This window comes from Homarus americanus, unplaced genomic scaffold (genome assembly GCF_018991925.1).
Source record: "Homarus americanus isolate GMGI-L3 unplaced genomic scaffold, GMGI_Hamer_2.0 scaffold45698, whole genome shotgun sequence".
Taxonomy (NCBI): domain Eukaryota; kingdom Metazoa; phylum Arthropoda; class Malacostraca; order Decapoda; family Nephropidae; genus Homarus; species Homarus americanus.
In genome coordinates, this window is record NW_024735554.1 from 6596587 (window position 1) to 6618627 (window position 22041).

Consider the following 22041-nt stretch of genomic DNA (forward strand, 5'->3'; position numbering starts at 1 on the left):
ACAACACACACACACACACACACACACACTTAAACTTAATACTCAATTAAAAAAGATGATCTTACAGCGAGAAAATTACATAATTCGAAAAGACAGATGAACACAACGTACTCATACAAATCAAAAAGAGTAAAACAGTGAAGGAGTCCTGGGTGCCCAAGAATGGTTGGACTTGGATAAGGAGTGATTACTGTTGTGTCATGCCGTCGTGGCAAAGTGGTGAAAATTGCAAAGTTTAATCGATATGTATAGTGATGAATTGTTGGTGATTGTTCATAAGTAGACAATAAATGATCTGTTCTAAATGATCGACTCAGATGTTCTGTAATCAAAGATGTGATTGTATTACTTATAGGAAATATGACAGTACCTTTATATCATGTTGTTTCATCATAAAGAGAGCATTTCAGTGTACCCAGTCAGAAGTGTCATTGTAAATCTTCAAGAACAATTCGAGATACCGACTGTTTTTGAGAGTTATACTACGCTCGTTATGCTCTTTCCTGTTGTGATCTTTGGAATAAACGAGAGAGTCTTTTAAGAGAGAATATGTCACCAATAAGTCGAGGTTAAGTGAGTTGTTCTCGAGTAGGAGTTGCTCTCGTACCTGTAGTCGATAACAAGAGTCAAGGTTTATGAAGTATAAAACATTCTTCATTAAACTACATGTGATCATTTAGGAAGTAAATAGTATAATTCTTGGTGTTAAACATAGAAGTTCAGGCTATAGTTCAGGATTATCTCTGAGGGTTGTAGGAAGTATATGAACGATTCATAGTATATCAGTCATAGAGTCGCATAATTAACAGACATGCAAGAGGTAACCAGAAAAAAATGTGCTTCTAGTTTAATAAAAAGTTCTATAAAATGTTCGCACTGATCCATCACTAACTGTGTAATTTATCTAAGACAATGTAATGAAAGACACAAATGAATTTGCAATACTTTTTCTGGTAAAATTCAACTAAAATTTCTTGTCATTACGGACGTACACTGAAAGACACCACTCAACAGCCGAGACTCACACCGTGGTTAGCTAACCTAAATCTTGTAAAATCTAAGAAGTTCAATTGCTCTATAATCTGTACTGTGAATATTATATTAACTTAATAAATATTTTTGTAATACCCCTGCACCTACCTTTTGAACATTAGCTATTCTTAATTGTCCTGAAATTACATTTTTGTTGTATAAGTTATTGTTAAAGTAATATTGTTTGTTAAATATTAACATAACTTAAGTTGTAATGTGTGTGTAGGTATCTCCTCTAATCTGAAGTAGAAAGATCGATGTTACTTACTCTTGGAATTTGCGTGTGTTTACAGGACAAAAACTTACAGAATAAACGATACTCATGATAGTGATAATAACATAATGACAGTGAGCAGACCGAGTAAAGCATTGCGTCCACAAAGATGTACTTGAGTAAACGTTGAAGTCATATCCAAAAGACAATCCTAATCCCGGTGAAGACGTAAATCGCTCGTGGTCCTCGTGAGAACTATGACATATATATATACATTAGACTAACATTAATATAGTAAAGGACCTCATGATAGAAACTTTGTAAAGAACACCGTCTCTAAAAAGTAACAGACAGCAGCTCAGTATGTAAAGGAACGTGAGAAATACATTTTAAGGCCTGAAATGAGTTATAGACCAGTTACAGTATATGTGAAGTATAACTGTGAAAGAGCAAGTGTGATTCTGTATGGTCTTTGTATACAGACTGACGTTGTGTATATGAAACAAAACAAAAAAATGAACTCTATTGCAGTGCCTGTATAAGTGTTATTACCTGTATGTTAAAGTTGATTTCCACGAGCTAATGTTAAGTAATTTTGTTGCTTTTGGATACGAGTGTGGGATCGGTATTAGATAATTTGCATATCTGTTGATGTGTTTGTTTATGAATCAGTGTGTTGTTGTGTATATGTATATAAGTTGATGTTCTTTTCTTGTAGTGTTTGTGTAAGAGTTATGTGTTTCCGTCTGTGTTTACGAGTTTATGTGTTATAGGTCTGCATCTGAAATTCATTATTTGTCACATGTGTCACTGTTATATCTGTTACCGGTAAAATGTGAAATCCAGACATTCTATAAAATGTCGTGTTTGTTTTAGGCAATGTGTGTGAAACGAGATGTGTTTATATGTATTTATTCCCGTAACCAAACCTAAGCTAAGGTGAGTTTAGGTAAGGTTAGGTTACGGGTATAAACGTGTTTAAACAGGTTTCGTATCAGGCATTGTTGATTTAGCTAATAAACAACAATGTGTATTTACATTTATCCTTTTAATACTTTGCCTAAGTCCATTTACACATTTTATATAATCCCTAAGTATTTTACAGACTCAAATAAAACGAAGCTTATTTCATACTTTGCCTTAAGCACACACCTCGGCATTGTATAGAATAAACTAGGCATTTCATACACTGTCTGGATTTCACATTGTACAGGAAACATATTCACTAATTTATACAATATTTATGTTGAATTTGTACAAGATCCATTGAACTTTTCATATTTTAATTATACAGGAAGTTTTGTGGCCCTTTGTTTATTTGTTATTTATTTATTTATTTATTTATTTATTTATTTATTTATTTAATTTTGTGTACAAGAATTTGTTTACTTTAGTTATGGTCTATTTATTTATTGCCCGCTATGATGTTTATTTTGATATTTATTTACGATTTAACTCGTCTATGTTGTAGGTGTACATTTACATGTTTATTTATGTGAGTATGCGCGCGTTAGCATGTGTACTCCGATAGGTTTTGGGATTACGGCAGCTGCTGCATATCTTTTTTTCTTGACTGATAAACTTGAACAAATTCCTAAATCTTATCTAAAAGGCTTGTGGCATAATCTTATTTATCCTTTAAAGGCAAATATATATATTTTTTTTAGTAATCTGCAATTTCTGATGGTGGCTGGCTTAATATGTGCACGTGTTTATAAATGTATATTACGGTTGTATCAATTTCTATATCTGTGTTTTCTTGTGTATTAGAGTTGAGTTAGTTTCTATGTGCTTAATGGTTCCTGAGGTTTAACGTGTGTGTGTGTGTGTGTGTGTAGTGTGTGTGTGTGTGTGTGTGTGTGTGTGTGTGTGTGTGTGTGTGTAGTGTGTGTGTGTGTGTGTGTGTGTGTGTGTGTGTGTGTGTGTGTGTGTGTGTGTGTAGTGTGTGTGTTTGTAGTGTGTGTGTGTGTGTGTGTGTGTGTGTGTGTGTGTGTGTGTGTGTGTGTGTGTGTAGTGTGTGTGTGGTGTGTGTGTGTGTGTGTGTGTGTGTGTGTGTGTGTGTGTGTGTGTGTGTGTGTGTGTGTGTGTGTGTGTGTGTGTGTGTGTGTGTGTGTGTGTGTGTGTGTGTGTGTAGTGTGTGTGTGTGTGTGTGTGTGTGTGTGTGTGTGTGTGTGTGTGTAGTGTGTGTGTGTGTGTGTGTGTGTGTGTGTGGTGAGTGTGGTGTGTGTGTGTGTAGAACTGTAAGTGAGTTTGTGTGTGTTTTAGAGGTATTTGGTGGCTATATACACGCATCTCACAAGGGAACTTGGGTCTTATTCGTCCATACAGTATTCATCATTTGCCGGCACGCGCCATAACTATCATAATCCGCAAACGATCGGATATAAGAGAGTGTATGGGATTAGAGGTTCAATAGATACTGATGGTGAAAGAAACGGTTTTTGTTTAAAATCAGTTATTTACGTATATGTTGATTCATAGTTTGTCACTGTAATTTCCAAATTTAATCGTAATTTTATGTATTGAGTGCTGTTGGAAATGTAGCTTTTGAAAAATATTGATACTCACATTCTGCAATATTTATAGTTTTATTATGATATTGATATTACTTATGTCGTTTCAATTTAATAATATCCTTAGAATGAAAAATAAGACCTTTATCAAAATCTCGTGTACAGTCTCCCACCTTCTGGGGCAAGTGGTCATTATTGTATTTTTCTCTATTCATGCGTCGCTTCGCTACTGAACCCCGTTTCTGTGAAAACCAAGTTTTAGGAATGGTCGTGAGCGAATGTTCACCTATTATATATTTTCTACAGAAAATTCGTCCCTTCTTATTGACCATTCCTGGTAATCGTAATAATCTACCTGTATATTTTCATTTATCAGTATTTCACAGCATTGCCAATCTTGATGACAATGACGGTGGGCCGCTCCTCAGCACACCCTTGTGCATCATCAGACACAGTAACAATCAGCTATAACACACCAACAGGGAGGCTGAATACCCAAGTGGGACAAACATATAATTTCCTTAGTTAATAAATGCATATTAAATAAAATATTTGCCGTTTTCAAATTATGAATTGTGTTTGTGGATTTTTAATTGTGTGAGTGATAAAAATGTCAAGGGTCTTCAGGAATCAAGGTAATGATATAGCAAAGGTTGTTTGTCAGATGTAATTAATAAAAAACAATTGGTACAGTACCTTGACAGGTGTTAGAAATTCAGCCTCTCTGTTGTGTTTACTCTGTGTATTGTACATCCATTTGCTTGTTGAAACGTTGGAATATTTCTAGGTTAAATTTATACATTTGTAGATAAATGAGATACAAAACAGTAAATGTAAATAGAAATGTATTTTATTTCATTGCCCTATAGACCCCGTTTATGTGACGAAATGATTCTACTTATAAAACCTAACTGTTAACCTTGCTATTTAATACGAAAAGAAGTTCACTGTTTCTGGTAAAAAAAAAGGTTTCCATTAATTAAATTGATGGAACGTGAAAACATACATATTACCTTAGCGTCAAGTCCAGTAGTCAACTTAAAGTGATCTTAAAATTGGCCATGATCTCGCCTCCTTTAATATTTACAATAAGTCGTGTTCTTTTTGTTGCGATCCACATCTTACCAAAATATTTACATTTTTAATTCCTGTGGCCTGAATTGATGACACACACACACACTAGGAGGCTGGCGGGCTGGATTAACCATTAAGCAAAATAAGCACGTGCTTAGGGCATCAAGGGAAGGGGGGCACCACAGAAATTTTCCATAGCCGTAAAAACAAGATTCAGTCATGCTGAACTTTATAAAATGATTGTAGAAGACAATATTGAGTGTGCCTTTCCAAATGTTGATATTGGCTTTTGTATATTTTTAACATTAATGGTCACAAATTGCTCAGCTGAGCGTTCATTTTCTAAGTTGAAGTATATTAAAAATCCCATCAGAACAACTATGCAACAAGGTAGGCTGGCTGCCTTATCTCTACGAAGTATAGAAGCAATTAAAAAAAGTAGGAGAAAACTTTTCAACTATAAATAAAGTGGACGTATACAAAAATAAACATTATTTTCCATCTTACTGTAAATTTTGTTTAATTTCGAAAAATAAAATTTTATTTTATGGTTTATTATTGTTTATATTTTGAATTACATATATATGGGGGGGGGGGGCACCAAAATCTTTTAAGTGCTTAGGGCCTCTAAGGGTCTTAATCCGGCTGGGTTGGAGGTTAAAGAAAGTGAGACTGGCGGGAAAAAATATCAGACAGTAGATTGTGTCAAAATAGTTTCAGAAAAATGACGGGCAAACAACCACTGGTGTCTACAATAACGCTCAAAGGACCAGAGTTAGGGAATTTACAAGCATAAGTAACATCAGCTTATCAATCACATCTGTAGTGCAAATGATACAGAAAAATAATCGAATATAAAGGTAGAGTCAAAGACAAAAGTCGCGTTACAAGTTGGATAAGTTTAGGTTTAGGAGGGAGATAGGAAGAAACTGGTTCACAAATAGGGTGGTGGACGAGTGGAACAAGCTTAGCAACTTTGTAGTAAGTGCTGGAACTCTGGAAAGTTTCAAAAGGAGGCTAGATAGATTCATGGATGATAGAGAGTGGTAGTAACTCTCGACAGGCGCTGCCATGCACAGGTCAACCGGCCTATTGCAGACTCCTTATTTTCTTATTTTCTTATGTTACACGGAGCTCGCGTTATAATCTGAGTTACATGATGAAGGACTTACAAAGTTCCCCCTCAGTCACTTAGCAATATTGTCAAGTGTGATTCTTAATAATCTGTAAATTATTTGTCACTCATCCTTTAATAGAGTTCACCAGCGTGACATCACAATCACAAACGGATCGGAGGTGGGTGGGGTGGAGGGTGGGGTGGGAGGGTGGGAGTGAGGGGGTGGGTGAGAGATGCCTTACCAGCTCACAACAATACATTTAAGTTTTTACAACCATATGGGAGGCCCAGAGATTAGATTAGGTTAGGTTCTGTGCATTGTCGTTTCCATTTTCTTATATACATACAATTAACATCTCCAGAAAAATTGGTGCTATTCCATAAGTTATTTTTGGTATTAACCGTCTCTTCCAACAATAACAATAACAATAACAATAATAATAATAATAATAATAATAATAATAATAATAATAATAATAATAATAATAATAATAATAATAATAATAATAATAATAATAATAATAATAATAATAATAATAATAATAATAATAATAATAATAATAATAATACCATGGATACGATTAAATTAGTTTGCCGCTAAAGCAAGGGTTACAGTTTTCTTTCATCTAAGATATGGAGAGAACGAGCTAAAACATGTGTAACTAAAGAGAAAAAAATATATTTTTTTTAACTTAAATTTTAATAAATCTTTCACCACTTATCAGTCGTTTATTGTTCGGTAAATATTCGGCAAACATCCAGTAAATGAGCTCAGGTTTCGATTTTTTCATAAAAAATACGTTTTCCTATGGGTCTTGTGACGAACGAATCTGACCTTTGTTTCTGGTGCTAACTGCCCGTTTTCGAGTTAAGCCCCCTCCCCCATGACAGGGATGCGGGATGGACCTAATCTGACCTAACCTAACCTAACCTAATCATAAAAACTATGAAAATCTTGACCTTGGATCCCCCTCAGTGTTGATCGCGTTTTTACCTTAAAAGCTGGCGTCGACGTCAGTATGTGCCGTGTCTGGCTCCTCTCTGGCTGTGAGCGTGTAGTTTAACGGCCCCAGTGCAATACCACTGGTGCCTGTCTCCTCTATAAATACACTGTCTATTACACCTAGGGCACTCGAAAGCACTCCATAGTCTCTCAAAAAAAACCAACGACTGTTCGTTTTCCTTGTAGAAGCGCTTGATAGTTTCCCACTCCTCGAGAGAGCACCCTGCACGTAAGGTAGACACGTTGAATCCAAGTAGAATTTGATTGAGAAGGCGGCTCCTTCTCCCCAAATCGCTGTGATTGGTCAATGGAAAATGAGTAGTGGCTAATTAGCTTCCGCCTTCCCACAGTGCAAGAAATTAAAAAAAAAAATACGAACGATGACGCCAGGCAGTCGTCGCTAATTGGCTACCGCCTCCCCACAATGCAAGACATTAAACAAATTACGAACGGGCCCTGCGTTTCTTATAATGCTTCTTCGTGGTGTAGCTTAATATAGTCTTTTTCTCTTATTTTTTCGCCCCCCTAGTCCGGGTGGACTATTCTCCGTAAAAAAAAATCCCCTCAGTTCATTGTTTATCTATTGCAGAGATCAGAATTCTTCAAGGGGATGTTGTGTTTTTTTTAAATCGCTATATATACGTTATTTATTGTCAGCGCAGAAAGTGTCATATTAGAAATTCGTCTTATCTTTGTTAAGTAATGTGGTTGCAAACAATACAATAACGAAATTCGAAACCCAGCTACTATCCTAAATTGACCGAGCTCAAATCATATGCTGGTGTCGGCCCTGTCTGGTTACATGCCTAAATCATAGCATTTGCCAGGCGTAGAGTACAAAGACACGATTAAGTTAGGTTCTTTTTGCTGTTTTAATACCACTATTGCAATGCAATAAGAAAATACTTGTGTTACCCCTTTAAAATGTCGTATTCTATGGTACTAAATTTTAAGAAAACCACGAATGATAAACTCAATAGTTCTTTTCCTTTGGAACTTCAATATTACATCGTCAATTCCAAATATTTATCTTATAATATTCTCGTATTCCTCTGTTTAGATTACTGCAACAAAGATCTTGTAAATAAAAAAAAAATAAAAATAAAAAACCCCGGTTAATTCATAAGACCACCACTACCATCAGAAGTTGTTCGATTTCATTCATTTTTTCTACAGATGTTCTTATCATTATAGTAAATATTTTAAAAGACACGAAACCTTTTTATTTTAACTATAAGTATTTTTATTTATTTTGTACCTTTTTTCTGTCTACGATTTTAAATCACCTTTATTGGGTAGGGCATGAAGGATAGGAGACATTGCGGGGTAAAACACGATGAAAAACTGATTATATTACAACAAAATGATACCTCTACTTGCTTTGTACGCTAAGAAATGAATTATTTATGGTAAATACTCCTCCGAAAAATTTGTCGAGACACTGTGTGTCGTCGGTTAGTGTTTACAACCGACCCGCTGTCTGAGCTCGCGTCCACACAAAACGTAAAATTACACCATAACGCTTCAACAAAGTTGCTTTAATTGGTACCAGATATGAAAATAAGTACTTTATGATTAGTATGTGCTAGATTTTAGTACATAAATGCTAAATCTGATAATCTTGGTCGCTATCATTTGCAGCAGATAAGCACGCCTGGTTCTGTATGAAAACACCCACAAATAAGTAAGAGAATCACTCAATGCTCCAGTTAAATAAGGAAAGTTTTTATTTTATTTTATAATTTGGTCTTGTTTTACATTAGGTTAGGTTAGGTAAGGTCAGGCTACCAATTTTTCTTTCTCGTGTTTTTACCTCACATTTTCCTGCTCACTTGGTGAAAACTATTGTTATATCTCCATAAATATACTTTAGCTAAAATTAGCGTAGGTAAATTCTCATTAATTAGTTTTGTTAGTAAAATTTCATGCTAAACCCTTGGACTTGGTAATAGTAGAGGTTTATGTACCAACAAATGATAGTGAGGATTAAGTTTAAGAAAACAAAAATATGAAGATTAAAAACAAAAAAAAGCCACCATGAAGTTTAATGAATGTCTGATTATAATGGAAGATTTTACTGCAAAACTTGGTAAAGGGAAAGAAGCATTGGAAGCAGGACCACGTGGATTGGGAAATAAAAATGAGAGGGGAGAAATAGTAACTGACTTTAGTAAGGGAAAACAAGATGATAATTCCAAATACATTTTTTGAACAACATCCTAGGCATCTCTATACACGAATCTCACCTATTTCTCTTATCAAATTTCCACAGGGTCTCTCAACATGATAAACAGGGCTACAAACTGCTGGGGGTTGTGGTGGTAGTCTGGGTATCATAGTTTTCCCTCTCTCTTGGTTTGAGTACGTAAGGTTCGGCTAGGTTCTTATGAAGGAATGGTAAGATCAGGTGAAGTCAAAGATTGGTAAGAGGAGATGTAGGTACATTTTAAGTTATATTTCTATTATTCAAGTTGGATTAGCTTAGGTTGAGATAGTTTTAGGTACAGTACATTATACCTTTTTATTCACTCTTGATTCATTGTTACTGAACTAAAAGATGACGAGCAGATTCCATGATCCCGGATTTATTTTCTTTGTATAAATACTGTATTCTGTTGATGATAGTTTGAAGCGAGTGATTCCGTATTTTCAAGTCGGTCCTGAGGGGCCAGTTAGGTTATGCTTACATTTTGACACTCAAGGAGACTGTTTCGATTCTATGACATCCGAAATTTATTTAAAACACCTAAATGTCAGCAACTATCGACAATATATCTGATGTTGACATTGAAGAAGATCTAATAAGTTTTTTTGTCTAGCTTTTTCTTCTATACACATAAGGTTTAAAGCATTTCAAAGACTCCTCAAAATCGAAAGCCATTTATCGATAGCATTACTTTTTTTTACTTCCTTTAAAAAATTGACTGGATAATAGCGTTGATTACAGTTTTCTGGGAATTTGCTGTAAAGTTATAATGAGATTATTATGATCGCGGAACTTACCTGGTGAACACGGGGAAAACAATTACCCCGCTGATGAAGCACGGTAAAAATACACCTTGACTGGCAATTTATTTACTATGAACCGAGGAATGATTTACAAGTTTATTTACTATTTACTGTGAATTGAAGAATGATTTACAACTTTATTTACTGTGAACTAAAAAAAAAATGAGATGATTGCATGAGGAGACACCAGCATTCACTCAATATTCTTTAGTATTACATGGAAAACACTCACATTGAAAGTTGTTTTATATATCACGAAGAAATTATGTTATTATTATCATTCTTTTTTTCAATGTTTATTGTGTTTTTTTTTCTATCATGGGCTGTTTTATCTCGTGTTGATGTGTGGTTAGATGGAATGAGTTTTTCTCTGCCAAAATCTTTATTATGTCACACACTAACTGACTACATGCAACAATAATTATCATATAACAGCAGACTATAAAATACTGTAATACTATCATATGTGTCACTATAATTACTGCTATAATACTACTACTATTACTTTTTTTTTCATAACGTGGCCTCCAGCCTCCCCCAATAGCCACACCTTCGCCACCATTTTATTACTTTAATATTAAGTATCCTAATACAACAACTACTACTACTACTACTACTACTACTACTACTACTAATAATAATAATAATAATAATTATAATAATAATAATAGTAATATCAATCGCTTAGAATATCTCAAATATAAATCATTAGTGCCCAAACTAAACAGTGTGTGTGTGATAAAGTTAGAGTTTCTTCATTATGACTTTATATAAACTCCAATCGTCATGAATAAGGAAAAAGAGTATTTCAGGCCATTGCGAGTCATTATGGATGCAAACTGTCATTCTTCTTCTCAAGATGATTTATCCAAAGAGAATCTTCTTGATCATGCCCCAAAATCTTGTCTTTCGTGTTCTGCAACAAATACAGTGGTTAATCATGAGTGTTCAGAGGTAGCTGCTACCTTGTGGAGAGAAAGAGGTTGGAAACCCACTCAAGTACGTGGTAATAACAAAGTATAGGCAATTGATTTAATACGAAAACAATCCTAATAATTATCAATGATTTTCTTATTCATAAACAGAAAAATCTACCGGATACTCATGATAATATTTAACATGGAGTTATAATGCCCTTAATTCTATGTTTTTTGTGGATATCACGTGTTCCTACCTTCAATAAGTGACTATTGATATATCGGACAATATTTTATGTGTAATTTAACATTTTTAGTGTGATTCTGTTCACCATTTGCTTTAATCTTCAATAAAATATTTTTATTTACGAAACACAATACTATTAAATTGAAAATCAAAGATTTGATTTACCTTATATAAATTTGTTTGAAGAAACTGATGAAAATTGAAAATTCCCTCACGATTTCAAGTATTATCCAACTTCTATATATAAATATTAAAATTATTCATCTTTATTAGTTAATTTCATGAGAGAGAGTAAACGTCAGCCAGAGGTTTAGTCTTACTTCTCTTCGGTGATGGAGATGTCAGCACAGAGATCGGTGCGTTGGTTGGAGGAACACGAGGGATCTTGGGCACACTGCTTGGTGATCAGCGTCCACTGTGTGAGTATAAGATCAACAAGTTCAACACACGCCTTATTTAATTGTGAAGAAAACCTGAACTTGTGGTTCACTAATCATAGAAAAAACAGTGAAAATTTCTCACAATTATGACAACTACACAATCATGATAATGTCAATAGAAATAACATTCTTAGTACGAATAACAATGGGCAAATATGCGTGATATAAATACTCATACATCCATAGGTTGAATAGTCGGTCAATAATTAGAATGATTTATCGATTGATATAAATTTACGAATAGGTAGACAGGTACCGACCATAATGGTGCAGGTCTCACAGGTGAGACCCTGGGGCAGTAACAGTGATACTTCGTACTGGCCGCCGGGATTCTCAGATTCTATCTTAAACTGATGACCACCGCCTTCAGCCAGCTCCAGAGGGTACCTGAAGGAGACCTTAATACTTTAACTCTTATTCAACACCACATAATAATAGGTATATAATCACAAAGGCTCATACATACAAATCGTCAAACTTCCTGTCCGATTTCACTTTCACATACTAAGAGCATAAATGATTAAGCACAAAGATACACAGACAATTTCCTTGAAGCAACACTTAATAAAGAATTCCTCTTTTTATTTATCCTTCATGGGTAACTTAAATATATTGAAACTTCAATTTATACAACAGACTAAGTGTGGTTGTTTGTGATACTGATTGACTCTGAACGTTGTAACATGTAGGCAAATAAACTGTGAGCTGGGAAGTCTCTGGACGCTGTGAATCTGTAGACAACTTACTTGAAAAGACAGTCCTCGTCCTGAGCGTCAGCCCTGGGACACAGGTCGAACTCAAATGCTCCACTTTTCATGTTCGGTACTTGAGCCGTCACCCTTATTGTCTGCAGCAATAATGTTACTTAAGAAAACACTTTACGAGATTATATATTTCCTAATAATATTAATTCACACTATTTTTATACCCATATTATGTACATAAAAGTAGTGATAGCTCTGAAGTACAGGCACAATAATTTACCATATAATGAGAGTTGTATATACTGCATATGTGCTGTAATATAAATATGATAAACCTCACAATAACACATATTATTCCAGTTTTCATGGGAAATAATTGACCAACACGTCAATACTGTTTGAATATCCCATCTCACCCTCATGAAAAAAGTTGAGGAAGGAACAGGGCAAAATATAAGTACGTACTGTACAGTGTTTAATATGCTTATAAATACTAGAATGTTCTTGATAAATTTATTAATTGGGAACTAAGGATTCTAGAACAGGATGTCGAGTAACTTTTTCTTGTTAAATTTCTGTAAAAACATTATGTTCCAAGTGTAGGGTGTAGAAACACCGACTGAGGCTCACCTGGCCAGCGCTGTACTTGGGAACAGAGGTTCCGTCGTTGACTCCACTATTCATGGCTCCCTGAAACACAACAACACCAAGAACATGTACAAGAAAATGCTATAAATTTATATACCAATTTTATCAAATAGTGTCGTATGGGACGGCGTTTCTATCCTTTTGATGCCATGATTATTTTCAAACTTTTTCATCCAATTTAAGTTTTCTTTAATCGTTTAACATAAGAGTCGAGTGGTACTCACCAGCTCCCGGCAAGCACGCGAGGGAGGACTGATCAGCTGCTGGGCAGAGACCGTCCCCACCTGCAGGATGAAGGAGACACTTGGTACATTAACTTGCTGTATACCAGACATAGGGCCAGGTCTTTATGAGAACATCATCCGTCTAATAAATAAGTCTCTGATTATCATTCGTGTACTAACATTTACTATAATAAATATATTAGGAGAAATATCTAGGAAAAAGTAAATTTCAATCGGTTGTAAAGTAACATCGAGAACCATCTTGGGAAAAATAATTGTAGTCAATAATCATTTAGAATTTAAGTCATGATACTCTTTAACGAAAAGATGTTCATAATATAAGTGTACGACGGAGCATTAATTTGACACCACCAAGATACTCACAGCCAAAACGAAGAGGAGTAAGCCAGGGTTCATCTCAAGGGCGTTGTGTTCTGGTCCAGAGATGAAGAGGGAGTGTAGCGAAATGAAATCTTCTTGCTTATAAACGATCTCATATCTGCACGACGCTCTCTTATCATGGGCCCCCAACAGTACAATCCCACTTATCATTGTTTTCCTCCAAAGGCAGCATATCTCTTCTAATATCTGAACTTTAGAATCTAAAAAAAAAAAAAAGATATACGAAACGACACCTGGCCAGTAAAAAAACAAAAAAAAACAACAACACAAGCCCACACGCCCATGAACACTTCAGCAGATGCATGATTAATTAGGAAGGTTTACCATGGAAAGTGATTAGGACGAAGCAGATGGGTATTGTAATATTCCTTCAGATAAAATAACGAAGAAAGGCGGCGACACCGATTATAATCCTAGTTTTAAGTTTTATTACATTGGGTCTGCTCTTTGGTTCTATTTTCCATTGAACATTATGTCTTTCATTACGATTATATTTAAAAAAGAAAATAACAGTGAAACCCATTCGTTGGGACACCAAATTCCTCCCCAACGGTTGTGTCCCAATATATTTTGGGATGATGCCAACCACACACACACACAGTAATCTGCTTTAAAATCCGTATTTAATATGACGAATGATTTTGGGTCCCCATTTTTTATTTAATACGGCTCTTAGTCTCACATCTGATGGATAATGGTAATTACATATTGTGTAGAGTTCATTTTAATTCTCCCATTATATTCACGTTACACTGTATATAAATCTTGTGCCCAGGGACTATTTCTTTATCAATCGTCTCTTCCCTTTCCTCCCGGAGTATCAAATAAAGATAATGTTGTAAAAAGTCTCATGTAAAATCTTATGAAAAAAAAAATGCAAGTCAAATAAAAGAATAAATTAAGATGACTGAAAATGGTACCAGTTTTAGAGCTGCTAAATTATGGCTGCGTCAAATAGAAGAACTAATTTGCATATGAACGTCCTGCAACACACACATAGGGAGTGCTGCAAGATGGGGGGGGGGGGAATATATTGATACTGAATAATAATACTAAAAAAAATGTGAATGATACAACAGATAAACATGTGGAAGATGGACTCCAATGTTCTTATTAAGTTATTGTGAAAAGGAGAAGTTAATTTTGAGGGAATTCATTAAAAATTAAATAAAAAGGCAGGTGAATAAAGTACTAGTGTCAGTGAAAACGCCAGAGAGTATATTGTAAAGAGAATTAAACGAGTGAAGGTGTTGTAGGAAATGTATGTATGTATGTGTGTGTGTGTGTGTGTGTGTGTGTGTTTTAGTTCAGTGTTAGTTCAATACATTATACTATACCCCAAATCGTTTTTCATTAGCACTGACAATATCCGTAATTCTGCTGAAGAAAGTAAGAAGACCTTAAGAGAACAAGTTAGAAAGTATTTAACAATTTGGTTTTTGTTTAGGATAATTCACAATGTTCACTTATTCACGGTAGTCAGGAAATCATGAACAATTTACACATCATCGAATCTGATATCATAACCCCTTCAGTGTAAACGATACAACTTATATCTCAATTAATCCACTGAATTAGATGTCTCCTTTCCAGCAACTATATTACTTAAACCCTTTGATTGGCAATGTAATCTTATCCAAATGAGAAAATGTAATCCTATACAAAGCGTTTAGATATTGCATTCAAAGGATAAAGTCTTTACTCACAAGTTGTTCATTCATCAGACATCAAAGGTTTAATGTTGAAAAGAGACACTCCCCTCTAGCATTTTTAGTTCAACCCGTCATAAGTACGACTGCTCTTCGCGAGTGCTTTATTCAAGTGTGATTTAGCTCCACATCTGTGTGAGAAACTTTCTGCCTCTCTCTCCCTAATTTGTTATATCAGGATTCTGTTGCTCATCGTACCTAGAACAAAAAACTGTCCTACCTGCCTATAAATAAGATGACCCTAGACGCCATCTAATGATTATTTGAAGATAAAATTTATATTCTTAAAAACAAAAGATCAGGATTAAGAATAATAAATAAATAATAATACATAGGCAATAAAGAAGAGAAAGCAATTTATAATAAGCATAAGAAGAAACCGTTACAATGTAATGCCCATTTTGAACATTCCTCAGACATGGTCATGTATGGAGTTACATCCATTTGTTAAAAGATATGAATAAATTCGTTTTCCAGTAATATATATATATATATATATATATATATATATATATATATATATATATATATATATATATATATATATATATATATATATACTCACCCCTGAAGATGTGAATTACACGAAAGCGATTGGGAACTTCGTGTTTTCTTCTTTCCTTGTGGTTATCAGCATATACCTAGATCACGCGCACCTACAGTGATTTACTTGCATATATATATATATATATATATATATATATATATATATATATATATATATATATATATATATATATATACCTCACTAGTCGGGAATCGAACCCTGGAACATTGCGTGTGAACAGGGATCACTACCACCGCGTCACAAGTACAACGAAAGCAATCCTATGCTTTGTTATATTCCACACAGGTAAAACAGAAACATTTTGACGAAGTTGAGACTTTAATTAATAACGTTTCGGAAACTCATTTAACATCATCAGAGCCAACTGTAGAAAACAGACAAAAAGTTTACAAAATTACAGGTAATATACAAGAAAAACGAAATATTATTCTGAAATTTACCTTCCGGAAAAGTTTTGAAAATAACGTAGCATTACAATTTAAAACCACTGAAAATAACGGGAGATCTAAATAAAAAAAGTATAATCAGAACAAACTAAATTATACAGGATGTTAAACCATTGGCAAATATAATAGTACCTTTTCTTGTAACAGCGTTACCACCATTACTACCGTAATATTACTACTGCTACTACTCCTAGTACTACTTCTACTATTTTTTTTCAGTCGTGACCTCCAACCTTCCCTTATGGCCACACCTTCGCCAATATTTTATTACCCTAAATTTTAATATCCTAATACAAAAGTAACAATCCTAGCTAAGTTAGTTAAGCCGCAGATCTATGCAGCATTCAGTGACTGTTGCCTCATAGTCAATATCTGCGACTGTTGTTGGCTTAGGGGCCGATGATCTCTTTCCCCTGAGGCAAAGCAATGCAGACCTAAGTACAGAGAAGGACAGATGACATCTCAACCAGGTTGCAACGTAACTTCCGGGCTGCTGCTTCTGTTCAGATAACACCTCGGCCAGTCTTGCGTAAAAGCATATTGCACTTGGTTTCATCCTACTAGATGTTGTGAATACTAGAGGAATGAATTGTCTTGCTTTACATTCTGAATTCTTGAGTTACGATCTGTTCTTGTCATTCTCGTTCCTCCCGTGTGCAGCCTCAAGAAACAGGTTACAGTGACATGCGGTCATGTTGTCGAATATCCTAATATCAAAGAAGGCTCACCGTCTCTGTGTCCAGAATCCTCGAGCACTACTACTATTACTACTACTAATAATAGTAATATTAACCCAAAATATCACTAATATGAATTATTACAGGAAGTGTCAAAGCTAAAACGTGTATTACAAAGTTAGATTGTTTTCATTTATGTGTTTATATTAACTCCAATGACCATGAAACACCTGAGTCATTATTGGTAAGGACTGCCATTGTGCCATTCTTCTTCTCAAGCCGACTTATTGAAAAAATGATGACAGAACGCCTTTGGCCAGCCTGCCCCAAAATCTTGTCTTTCGTGTTCTGCAACAAATACAGTGGTTAATCATGTGTTCAGTGTTAGCTGCTACCTTGTGAGAGAGAGAGAGAGAGAGAGAGAGAGAGAGAGAGAGAGAGAGAGTTAAAACCCTTCCAAGAATGTGGTAATAAAAAAGCATAGCAATATATTAATTACGAAAAGAATTATAATAATTATAAATTATTTTCTTAATCATAAACAGAAAAATCTACCGGATACTCATGATAATATTTAACATGGAGTTATAATGCCCTTAATTCTATGTTTTTTGTGGATATCACGTGTTCCTACCTTCAATAAGTGACTATTGATATATCGGACAATATTTTATGTGTAATTTAACATTTTTAGTGTGATTCTGTTCACCATTTGCTTTAATCTTCAATAAAATATTTTTTTTTACGAAAAACAATACTATTAAATTGAAAATCAAAGATTTGATTTACCTTATATAAATTTGCTTGAAGAAACTAATGAAAATTGAAAATTTCCTCACGATTTCAGGTATTATCCAACTTCTATATATAAACATTAAAATTATTCATCTTTATTAGTTAATTTCATGAGAGAGAGTAAACGTCAGCCAGAGGTTTAGTCTTACTTCTCATCGGTGATGGAGATGTCAGCACAGAGATCGGTGCGTTGGTTGGAACACGAGGAATCTTGGGCACACTGCTTGGTGATCAGCGTCCACTGTGTGAGTATAAGATCAACAAGTTCAACACACGCCTTAGTTAATTGTGAAGAAAACCTGAACTTGTGGTTCACTAATCATAGAAATAACAGTGAAAATTTGTCCACAATTATGACAACTACACAATCATGATAATGTCAGTAGAAATAACATTCTTAGTACGAATAACAATGGGCAAATATGCGTGATATAAATACTCATACATCCATAGGTTGAATAGTCGGTCAATAATTAGAATGATTTATCGATTGATATAAATTTACGAATCGGTATACAAAGAGAGACAGGTACCGACCATAATGGTGCAGGTCTCACAGGTGACACCCTGGGGCAGTAACAGTGATACTTCGTACTGGCCGCCGGGATTCTCAGATTCTATCTTAAACTGATGACCACCGCCTTCAGCCAGCTCCAGAGGGTACCTGAAGGAGACCTTAATACTTCAACTCTTATTCAACACCACATAATAATAGGTATATAATCACAAAGGCTCATACATACAAATCGTCAAACTTCCTGTCCGATTTCACTTTCACATACTAAGAGCATAAATGATTAAGCACAAAGATACACAGACAAATTCCTTGAAGCAACACTTAATAAAGAATTCCTCTTTTTATTTATCCTTCATGGGTAACTTAAATATATTGAAACTTCAATTTATACAACTGACTAAGTGTGGTTGTTTGTGATACTGATTGACTCTGAACGTTGTAACATGTAGGCAAATAAACTGTGAGCTGGGAAGACTCTGGACGCTGTGAATCTGTAGACAACTTACTTGAAAAGACAGTCCTCGTCCTGAACGTCAGCCCTGGGACACAGGTCGAACTCAAATGCTCCACTTTTCATGTTCGGTACTTGAGCCGTCACCGTTATTGTCTGTAGCAATAATGTTACTTAAGAAAACACTTTACGAGATTATATATTTCCTAATAATATTACTTCACACTATTTTTATACCCATATTATGCACATAAAAGTAGTGATAGCTCTGAAGTACAGGCACAATAATTTACCAAAAATGAGAGTTGTATATACTGCATATGTGCTGTAATATAAATATGATAAACCTCACAATAACACATATTATTCCAGTTTTCATGGGAAATAATTGACCAACACGTCAATACTGTTTGAATATCCCATCTCACCCTCATGAAAAAAGTTGAGGAAGGAACAGGGCAAAATATAAGTACGTACTGTACAGTGTTTAATATGCTTATAAATACTAGAATGTTCTTGATAAATTTATTAATTGGGAACTAAGGATTCTAGAACAGGATGTCGAGTAACTTTTTTTTGTTAAATTGCTGTAAAAACATTATGTTCCAAGTGTAGGGTGTAGAAACACCGACTGAGGCTCACCTGGCCAGCGCTGTACTTGGGAACAGAGGTTCCGTCGTTGACTCCACTATTCATGGCTCCCTGAAACACAACACCAAGAACATGTACAAGAAAATGCTGTAAATTTATAAACCAATTTTATCAAATAGTGTCGTATGGGACGGCGTTTCTATCCTTTTGATGCCATGATTATTTTCAAACTTTTTCATCCAATTTAAGTTTTCTTTAATCGTTTAACATAAGAGTCGAGTGGTACTCACCAGCTCCCGGCAAGCACGCGAGGGAGGACTGATCAGCTGCTGGGCAGAGACCGTCCCCACCTGCAGGATGAAGGAGACACTTGGTACATTAACTTGCTGTATACCAGACATAGGGCCAGGTCTTTATGAGAACATCATCCGTCTAATAAATAAGTCTGATTAACATTCCAAATGCTTGTAAAACACCATCGACAACCACCCCAAAAATAGTAATTGGAGTCAATAATCATAAAGAGTCTTGGAACATATTTTCGCATAGAAAAACATGTTCTGAAATATTAGTGCACGAGGAGCATTAATCTGGCACCACCAAAATACTCACAGCCAAAACGAAGAGGAGTAAACCAGGGTTCATCTCGAGGGCGTTGTTGTGTTCTGGTCCAGAGATGAAGAGGGAGTGTTAGCATGGACTCCTCGCACTGTATTTATATAATTATATTATCTACAGTAGAACAAGCCCACATATCAGTACTTGTCTTCTGGGTCCACATATCCTCTGACCTTTTGAATATAATAGACTAAAATTAAGATAAAATGGAATCTGATCAGCAAAAACAATATGAACTTTCCATCGCGTATTCGTCAGGGTTTTAGTACACAATGAAACAACTCGGAAGATTTACCTTGATAAAATGAGTAGACTTCAAGGAGATAGGTATTTAAATGAGCTTTTACCTGGGCTGCATTCCATCGTTCTATTACCCAATTAATATTTTATTTGATATTTTCCTTCAGTTTTGCCACATATATATATATATATATATATATATATATATATATATATATATATATATATATATATATATATATATATATATATATATATATATATATATATATATATATATATATATATATATATATTTGAATTGTATGTGTGTTTATGAATTTTCACAGTTTTGGAGATAGAAGCTAAATTAAGATGATTTTGCATTTATAATTTAGGCTACGCCCTCTACTCATTACTTACATGATTACTTCAAGCTATAATAATGATGGACAAATATAACGTTTTACTTATAAAAGAAAAACAATGCAAAAGAAATGGGAGAAAAGAATTGAAGGGGATAGAAAAACTGACGGAGAATTGTTGCAGTTTTAGAGTTACTAAATTATGTCATTATAAGACACTAAAACAGATACAACATGATGAAACAACAAGAGAATGGCTGTGCCAAGTAGAAGAAAGAATTTGCAAATAAACCTCCTAAACATACAGCGACTGATGCAAGAAAGATGGAATATATTGATACTGATAGGATACAATAGACAAGCACTTGGAAGATGGAGTCCAAAGTTCTCACTAAATGATTGAGAGAGAAGTTGTTTTTGAGGGAATTGATCAGAATAAAAAAGCAAATTGGACAGAGCAATATTGTAGAGAATCAAAGAAGTGAAAGAATGTAGTAGAAAAGTTATTGATCAACTGATGAATGTAACAGATGAAAGAGAGACTGATCTATCCAGTTTGGAACGAAGACGATTACAAATCATCCAGTTAATATAAAAAAAAAAGATTAAAACAAGTAGGTTAAACCTGCACGCCAGGTGTGTATGTAAGTACGAAAGGAACCCTAAGAATGCGCAGTGAAAATATGATAGCAACGATGGCAAAATTAAGTAGCATACGCCGAAGGAAGAATATGTATAGTTTTGCAACATGAATAACTGTAATCTTGCAAAGAAGCATAAATTTCAGGGTATACATATAAGAGTTCTGTCGCTACTAAATGGAATCACTTATTTTAGTTGGTCAGCTAAAGCATAAAATAAAATCTTCTGTTGGTAGTCTTTAACTTGCTATACAAACGATGGATAGTAACATGAAGTGGAGGACATTCTCATTTTTTAAGTCTTAAAGGTTATTTTCAATCCACAAGGAATTCATTCATCGTCCAAGCTCTCTGACATTTTTAGTAGTAGCTAGACTACACTCGAGGTTTATTTGTTAAATATGAATATTGTATCTGTAATTATACCTTTCTGGACGTGTACATACATACTTTACAAAGGGAATTTAACATTTGACCACTACACTCTAAGAGGCACAGCAGCTCTAGAGGGTTCTTGTAGTGGGGAAGTACTCGTATATGAAGTATGAACAACGCTAGTCTTTACTTCATCTCGAGTACTGGACTGACTGACCTTCTCACTCGAAACGATCCCTCCTCCTCCTCCACCTTATACATTTCCTCCTCCTATATTTTTTGCGGGGGGGAAGAGCGTATACAAAAGTGACACTCACGTAAACAAACAATATAATATTTTGTACACACACACACACACACACACACACACACACACACACACACACACATACACAGTTCAGTATTTCTTTTCGCAACAGCAGTATACGTCTTGACATAGCAGTTGTGTCGTGGGGTTGGCTGGCTAGGGATGAACTAAACAAGGGGATCAATTCATACACACAAATATGTTATGGAAGTACTGAC

General features: G+C 34.8%; 2 protein-coding genes across 2 annotated transcripts; both read right to left on the reverse strand.

Annotated features, from left to right (window-relative positions):
• Positions 1-10325: 10325 nt before the first annotated feature.
• LOC121871320 lies at positions 10326-13694 on the reverse strand. The gene is made up of 7 exons (XM_042373540.1): positions 13527-13694; positions 13143-13202; positions 12901-12960; positions 12313-12413; positions 11827-11953; positions 11447-11541; positions 10326-10878 (listed from the first exon to the last, which is right to left on the reverse strand). The coding sequence occupies exons 1-7, from the start codon at positions 13692-13694 to the stop codon at positions 10827-10829; spliced, it is 663 nt and encodes a 220-aa protein (XP_042229474.1). The 3' UTR covers positions 10326-10826.
• Positions 13695-16120: 2426 nt separating this feature from the next.
• LOC121871470 lies at positions 16121-20025 on the reverse strand. Its single transcript, XM_042373819.1, has 7 exons — positions 19911-20025; positions 19589-19648; positions 19350-19409; positions 18763-18863; positions 18277-18403; positions 17889-17980; positions 16121-17292 (listed from the first exon to the last, which is right to left on the reverse strand). The coding sequence occupies exons 1-7, from the start codon at positions 19941-19943 to the stop codon at positions 17229-17231; spliced, it is 537 nt and encodes a 178-aa protein (XP_042229753.1). The 5' UTR covers positions 19944-20025; the 3' UTR covers positions 16121-17228.
• Between the last annotated feature and the right edge of the window lie 2016 nt (positions 20026-22041).

Excerpts from the sequence above, each read along its gene's own strand:
- LOC121871320 (XM_042373540.1), bottom strand. The coding sequence starts at position 13,694 with ATGATAAGTGGGATTGTACTGTTGGGGGCCCATGATAAGAGAGCGTCG. Across the intron at positions 11,954-12,312 it reads GACGAGGACTGTCTTTTCAA|GTACCCTCTGGAGCTGGCTG; the intron begins GTAAGTTGTCTA and ends GGTCTCCTTCAG. Across the intron at positions 11,542-11,826 it reads GTGAGACCTGCACCATTATG|TGGACGCTGATCACCAAGCA; the intron begins GTCGGTACCTGT and ends ATACTCACACAG.
- LOC121871470 (XM_042373819.1), bottom strand. The coding sequence starts at position 19,943 with ATGAACCCTGGTTTACTCCTCTTCGTTTTGGCT. Across the intron at positions 18,404-18,762 it reads GACGAGGACTGTCTTTTCAA|GTACCCTCTGGAGCTGGCTG; the intron begins GTAAGTTGTCTA and ends GGTCTCCTTCAG. Across the intron at positions 17,293-17,888 it reads ATCTCCATCACCGATGAGAA|AACACGAAAGACAAGATTTT; the intron begins GTAAGACTAAAC and ends TATTTGTTGCAG.